This window comes from Humulus lupulus, chromosome X (genome assembly GCF_963169125.1).
Source record: "Humulus lupulus chromosome X, drHumLupu1.1, whole genome shotgun sequence".
NCBI classification, from domain to species: Eukaryota; Viridiplantae; Streptophyta; class Magnoliopsida; order Rosales; family Cannabaceae; genus Humulus; species Humulus lupulus.
This window is the reverse complement of record NC_084802.1, coordinates 209484920-209492848: the sequence shown is the minus strand read 5'-3', so window position 1 is coordinate 209492848 and position 7929 is coordinate 209484920. Positions and strand designations below refer to the sequence as shown.

General features: G+C 32.3%; 1 protein-coding gene across 1 annotated transcript; it reads left to right on the top strand.

The window, feature by feature from the left end:
• The first annotated feature begins 570 nt into the window (after positions 1-570).
• On the top strand, positions 571-2626 carry LOC133803597 (small ribosomal subunit protein eS6z). The gene is made up of 6 exons (XM_062241693.1): positions 571-663; positions 756-820; positions 1351-1408; positions 1493-1601; positions 1700-1972; positions 2199-2626. The coding sequence occupies exons 1-6, from the start codon at positions 658-660 to the stop codon at positions 2432-2434; spliced, it is 747 nt and encodes a 248-aa protein (XP_062097677.1). The 5' UTR covers positions 571-657; the 3' UTR covers positions 2435-2626.
• Positions 2627-7929: the final 5303 nt, after the last annotated feature.

The following is a 7929-nucleotide window of genomic DNA, read 5'->3' as shown; positions in this document are numbered from 1 at the left end:
ACGTATCTGTAACACATGTTTACGAATTTGCAACGACTATTAACAAAAAAAGTTGTATTTCACTATTACTCCGTATTTACACTTTTGTCACTCCGTGTTTTTCATAAAAATTCCGTATTTTTGTAATTTACCGTATTTTTCATATATTTTTTAAATGTTAATGTATTTTTGTAAATTTCCAAAAAAAAAAATGCAAACAAAACCAAACATTCTTATACAAGTTTGGAAAGTCATAAATTAGTTTTTTAAATGAATATGTTATTTGGTTTAAGTTTTGGATTAGATTTTCAATCATTATAACATATAACATAAAAATGTTTTAATGGTGCTTCAATGATGGTGTCAATATTTTCATGTTTTTTTAATTTTTTTTTTATGGAGAGAGGGATTAATGTGAGTGTGAGAGAGAGAGAGAGAGAGAGAGAGAGAGAGAGAGGGGCTATGAGGATGCATAAGAAAATGTTATTTTTCGTTATGATGAATCATATTCGAGATGGGCGGGATTGATGGCCCAATAAGGACTGAAAGGCCCGAAAACATTTAGCCCAATTGGACATCGACTATAAAACTAAGAGATGGTATGGAAGAGCAATACCCTAACTCCGAGAGCAGCAGGTGAAGAAGAGCAATCTCCTCGTTCCAGCCGCCTCTGCCAGGATGAAGGTGGTTCTAATGGCCGATGCCTCTTAACCTATCTAGGATTTTGGGTGCTGTAACGTTATGGTACTGATTATAGCTTCCTTTGCATTTTGCAGTTCAACATCGCCAACCCTACCACTGGGTGCCAGAAGAAGCTCGAGATTGACGATGACCAGAAACTGTTAGTCTTTCTCTCAAACTTATTTTATTATTTAACAATTTTTTCCACTGTTTGTGCTCATATATTACTATATTACCATGTTCGTCTTTCTTTTGAAAGAATATTTGTTAGTCTGAAACATATCGTAAGTTTAGGAGTGGATTTGTAGCTCTTTAGTTTATCATTTTTTGTATTTAGGGAGACTTTAATCAGTACATTTCTTGAAGATTTAATTTACTCTACAGACTGTGTTAATGAGTTGATTTACAGCTCTTCTGTGCTCTGCTCTACTATTATGACTGATTTGTGTGAGTTACTAAATGAGGTTTGGAAATGAGAACATATTTGTTTGTGGTTCAAAGCAAGGCTATTCATTTATTAATTGTGTTAATGAGGTGATTATTGAACAATTGAAACCAAAACCCTTACTCTATTTTTTATTTTTCCTTTTTTTTCCCTATTTTCCCTATCTTATCTTCCTTGCTTTTGTGAATGAAGTTAAGCTTTGTTACTGTAGTTTCTTACAATTTGCAATCTTTGTTTTCTTTCAGCCGAGCCTTTTTTGACAAGAGGATTTCACAGGAAGTTAGTGGTGATTCCTTGGGAGAGGTATATGACTTGTGTTTTCTGTGTTTTACTTAAATTACTTGAATGTATTTTTTTCTCTCTAAATTTTGGTTGTTTGGTGGACAGGAATTCAAAGGATATGTATTCAAGATTATGGGAGGTTGTGACAAGCAAGGTTTCCCAATGAAGCAGGGAGTCTTGACCCCTGGTCGTGTGCGCCTCTTGCTTCACAGAGGTTGGTGTATGTTTTTAGTATTTGGATGCTTCTGTTTGTTATCATCAAGGACTGTAGGGAAACTTCGACCCTTTTTTTAACATCTTCATTATGGCCAGGAACCCCTTGCTTCCGTGGTTTCGGAAGGCGTACTGGAGAGCGTAGGAGGAAGTCTGTGAGAGGTTGTATTGTCAGCCAGGATCTCTCTGTGTTGAACTTGGTTATTGTTAAGAAAGGAGAGAATGATCTCCCTGGCTTGACTGACACTGAGAAACCTAGAATGAGAGGTCCCAAGAGGGCATCAAAGATCCGCAAGTTGTTCAATCTTTCTAAGGATGATGATGTTAGAAAGTATGTGAACACCTACCGCAGATCATTCACAACCAAATCTGGTGAGATTCGTTCCTCTCTATCTATTATTCCAGTTTGTGTAGACATGTAATCTTGAAAAGATCAATACTACCAATGCAAGGCTGTAAATAAGTTCGATTGTGGTTTCTGTTTCAGTTGACTAGTTTTTTTTTTCCTTAGTCCTGCTGTACAATGTTGTGATGCTATTTGCTCACTCGAAATTCTATCACTGAAATCCAGTTTGTATTAATCATTTGAGATTTGCAGGGAAGAAGGCCAGCAAAGCTCCCAAGATTCAGAGGTTGGTCACTCCTTTGACCTTGCAAAGAAAGAGGGCTAGAATTTCTGACAAGAAGAAGAGGGTTGCCAAATCCAAGGCAGATGCAGCTGAGTACCAGAAGCTCCTTGCTTCCAGATTGAAGGAGCAAAGAGAACGTCGCAGTGAGAGTTTGGCCAAGAAAAGGTCCAGGCTCTCTTCCGCTAAGCCATCTGTGTCGGCTTAGAATCCAATAGGTTTTGGCCAAAACATGAGTCCCTCATTTGTATTTTTGATATCGTTTCTCACTATCTTTAGTAGTATTTTTGAAGTACTTTTTTGACTCGAGTATAATTTATGTTTTTGTAAAACGGGATTTGAATTTTGAATGAAATTTTGTTGGTGCACCGGTCCTGCATCTTCAATAGACTTCTAATTACCTGGTTTTTGCGTTCATTTAACTATTTAACTCTGAACATTCATTTGCCAAGTGAAACGTAACCATAGGCTTTTATTTAGCCGAAACAACATAAAAGCTAAACTTGAGTAGGATAGGCTTTCATACCAAGAGAAATGCTTTTTTTGCTATAGGTTTCCATTATATTGAATTGTTTTGTTTTCGCATATAGAATTAGAGGTATGCCTCTTTTGATTTAAATGGAAATTTTTTGAAAGTTGATGCTTAATTCATTATATTTTAGTGATGGACCCGTGGAAATTGATTTTGGATGCGATAAAAGCGATGTTAAAGTAACGATGTTCTCAAAATTTGGATTTTGAGGCAAATAACTATGCTAAATTGGTACTTTGCAATAATAAATAATGCTAAATCGATGTTTAACGATAATTTTAGGCAAAAATGACGCCAAAAGTAATAGAAAATGATGGTTTGCGATGGTTTGGCATGTTTTTTTTTTTACTAAAAATAAAGTTATCATGGGATCAACATTAAGCGTTGATTTTTGGACTATTTTTTGCCTCAAAAATCAAATTTTTATGGAATTATCGATAGTCTATCGTTAAGTTTTTATCGGACTATCGCTAATTTATTGTTAAGCATCATTTTTTTTCTTAAAAATCAAATTTTCTTGGGACTATCGCAAGACCATCCTTAAGTATTGAATTTTAGTTAAAAATTTACAATTTTTAGATCTAGAAAAAAAAATCTTTATATGTAAATATTTGAAATTTATAAATTAGTGTCTTACGTGAATATTTTCTTAAGTTTATGTTTTGAATCATTAAAAATATGAAGAAAAAAATTTAACGGCATTGGTATTTTTATGGAAAAAGAAGATGGTGTTTGGTTCCTTAACAATTATTTTTTTTTTGTTTTTAAAACTTAAAAATTGTTTTTTGAAAAAATAGGGGTGTTTGTGATTGTTTTTAGAAAATAATTTTTAAAAACAAAATTACAAAAAACAGAAAATTTTGAGAACAACGTAAAATTGTTTTTAGTTGTTCTCAATTTTTTTTTGTCAATTTTTTTTCTCACATAATTTTTTTAATTATTATTATCTAACATCACACTTTATCTCTCATTAATTTATCTTTCCCCACTTCATCATTTTCTCTCTCATCACTTTTGATCTTCTTATTTTCTTTCTCATCACTTATCATCTCATTATTTTTTCTGTGTGTCACTTCCTATATCCTCATTTTCTCTCTCCTCATTTTTTCTATATCGCCATTTTATCTCTCATTTTTTTCTTGCATCAATTTCTCTATTCTCAACTTTTTTTTCTCAAAATTTCTCTCTTTACTTTCTCTCTCTTTATTTTTCATCACTTTTTCTTTCATATTACTTTATCTCATTATTTATTACAAATTTTTAAAAGATTTTTCTCTTTGTAAATATATTTATTAATTTTTTATTTAACATTTAAAAAAAAAACTACAAAATTATTTTAGAAAACATTAACAAAATATCTGTTGTTTTTCTAAAACTACAAAATCTATTTTCTGTTCCCATTTATAAAAATAATGCCAAACAAGCCCGAAGGTGGTCATGTTAATGGTGTTAATGACATTTACGGAGGATGGTTTGTTTGTTTGGTTTTAATAGGTGATCTGGTGTGTTGTGCTTTCTCGTGGGTAGAGAGATGGAGAAATGAGAGAATGAGAGAAGAGGAGAAGATGTTTGAGAGGAAGAGGCGGAACTTTGAATGAGGATAATTTTGTCTATTTTGATAAGAAAGACAAACTTTGCTTATAAATATCAAATTGCTTTAATTATGGGTATAATAAAGCATAAAGTATCAAATTTCCCATTTAGATTTAGGGAAATTAGCGGTATACGATTTTTTATTTGATTTTTTTATTTTTACGTCATTTATTATTTTATTTCATTACTATATATTCTTTCTTTTATTTTTTTAAGTAAATGTACACTTTTATTTATATATGGTCTAGTCATTAAACCTCAACTTTTTTAGTCTTTTCATTCTCTTCCCTAATATCTGACATTTAAATGCAAATTATATGTAGAGTCCAAGAACTTTACTTAGCTAAGATAGATAGTAGTATGATAGTATTTATAGCATTATCTTTGTTACTTTGGATTTTTGGTTCAGACCGGGAGTTATTTGGACACTCATAGTAGTACTTATAGATTTTCTAAGTTTAACCTATAGTTTAAGAATATTAAGTATAACCTAAGGTTTGATTAATGTGACTGATATTAAGGATTATATTATTATATTATAAGGTTTAGACATCAACCAATAGGATTTTAAGCACATGTTTTGAATGGTAATTAAGGATTAAGATTTTTGAGGATTAAATATAATAAGGAGTAAAGTTTGAATGTTATAGGGTCAGTCAGCAGCTTTGAGTACGTTGAGGGCTTAGTCAAGGCTGTTTACTCCATTCAAACTTAGCTAAAAATGTGTAATTTCGTGTTTAAATATTCAGCGTGTGCCGATATATCGCAGTTATAGGGGGCGATATGTCGCAGCACGTAGATACGGAAAACACGAAACGATGCACGGTCGCCTCGGGCATACTGGCCCAGGCGATATATCGCCTACAGGGGGCGATATATCGCCTCCTTCAGCATGGATTCAAACTCTTTTGAATTCATTTCCTTTCAGCCATTCAAACTCCTTCAACAGTCCAGCATCTTGTGAACGAGTCTTCAGCCTCTGCTGAACGATTATTCAAATGATTTTCACCTAAAAAGCCATTATTTTTATTAAAGTAAAATCAAGATATTTTCATTCCCAAACTCTATAAATAGGACCTAGTACCCAGCCATTATTCACCATTTGCTCTAAGTTCAGAAGCTGCTAGTGTTAAGTGAGTGTGAGAGTGTAAACACTTGGGTTTGGGGAAAAACTATAAGCTTAAACATCATAAGCTTATCAAACACTTTGGGAAGTGAGTTCTATAGTATTTCGGTGAAGGTTAGATTGATCTTGCAATCTTTGAGGTAAACCCAAAACTCTAGTTCCTTTCTGTATTTTATGTTATTTCCTTTCTCAAAACCTTCTACTCAGTCCCCTAACCTTATTCTTATTTTGGTTAGGGAATCCAAGCTCTTAAGCATATAAGTTGGTAAGTCTGTTTTTATGGTTTAGTCTTTCCATCTCTTTCATTTCATCTCCTTTCTTTAGACTCACTCTTTCTTATGGTTTTAGGAGTGTTCCAAAAGTCCCAACTCAGTCCATAATCCCGGTAACTTTGGTAAGGAAAATAGGCTAGAATATATATGTTTATGTTTATGTTATCTTTTGTGTTATGATATGATATGGGTATGTTATGAATATGTTGTGCATGTGTATGTTGTAGGCTTGGGCATATGCCCTATTTGACTAACAAGACCCCAAAAAGATTGTGGGCATAAGCCTATTTAGCTGGTAGGACCCCACTAATCTCATGGGCATAAGCTTGTTTAGTCTATGGGACCCCAAGTAATAATGGCCATTATAATAAGTGAATTATGTGTTATGATATGTCTTTACGTTATTATGAAATTATGTTTATGTTTATGACTATGTGTTAGATTTTCCTTGCTGGGCATTAGGCTCACTCCTTTCTGTTTATGTGCAGGAAATAAGCTTTAGAGGCGGTAAGATTCGTGACGCTTGGAGGATGTGTATCGATGGTGAATGGAGTCAAGGGGCCGAGTCAAGGGGCCGAGCGTTATTCGATTCGAGGATGTAGTCTTGTTTATGCTTTTATGGTTTTAAATGTATTTTCCGCATTTTCTATGTAACTCTTTTTAGTTTTTAAGTTATTTTTGTTTTAAAGACAATGGGTACCCATATCCTACTTATTATTTATGAAAGTAACCTTTGTTTCTACAAGTTTATAATAAATTGTGGTATTTTCGCAAATATATGTTTTAGTAAGAATATGTATGTATAGTTCGATAATGGTCCAAGAGTCTAGATTAGTGGGTCGTTACATTATATTTCCTAGAGGTAACTAGATTTTGAATTTGCTGAATGTATAAATGATACACTACTTGTATTTTTTTTTTTTTTTTTTGACAAAATACACTACTTGTATTTAGGTGAAGAAGAATGTGTAACTTTTTTCTTAGGGAGCTACATTCATCATTTTCCATGCATATATTTGTCGAGTTGAATAAGTGCACTTTATATATATATATATACATATATTCAAATAAATACTAATTAATTTCACTGTAACCTTAAATACAAGCTCATGCAACCTATTGTAACCTCAAATGCAACTAAATCAAGTTAAGCAACCTTATTATGCAACTTAATCATCCTAATGCAACTCATGCAATCTACTGCAACCTCAAATATAAGTTAATGCAACCCCAAACAACATATTATAACCACAAATGCATGCTTATGCAACAGAATGCAAGCCCAATACAACATAAAGCAACTTTAAAAATCTCAATTACAAATTTCATCTTTATGCAACTCATGCAACCTAAATCAACCTCAAATGTAAGTCCAATGCAACCTAAAACAACTCATTGCAATCTCAGAGATGCAAGCTAAATGCAACCCCAAACAATCCCAAATGCAAATCCAATACAACCTTATGCAATCTCAAATGCAAGCCCATGCAACATAATTCAACTTAAAATCTCATATGCTAATTTTATCCTTATGCAACTCATGTAATCCACTGCAACCTTAAATGCAAATTATAACATGTTAAGTAACTTGTTATGCAACTAAAGCAACTTAAAAAACAATCATTTGCAAATTTTATCATTTTAAGCAACTATAGCAACCTCATTATGCAAATTAATCATCCTTATGCAACTTCATGCAGCCTAAAGCAACCTGTTAAACAACCTAATTAATATGTTAAAACAACTAAGTCGATTTAGAAAAAAAACCAAAAATAACATGTAAAGCAACTCATAAATCGCCTTAAGCAACCCATAAATATATCCAACACAATGTTTATTTTTATGCAACTCACTACAACCTCAAATACAAGTCCAATGCAATTTTTTGCAACCTCAAATGCAACCTAATTATAAGTATAGAGAAATTTTTCTCACTTTATAATGTGTATTATTTGATAAGTGGATCAAGCCTTTTTTTTTTATCAGAAGTAAGTAGATAAAACCTGGGCATGTGATGTAGATGACTTTTTTGGATCCCAATTATGTGTAATTGCATGATTTGTATAACTTGAGTATGATAGTCAATATATTCTTAATTCTATTTTTATATTTTAAGAAGACTATCTTAATTAATTGTGTTATTATTACAACTTTATAATTAAATTGATTATTACAGAAAT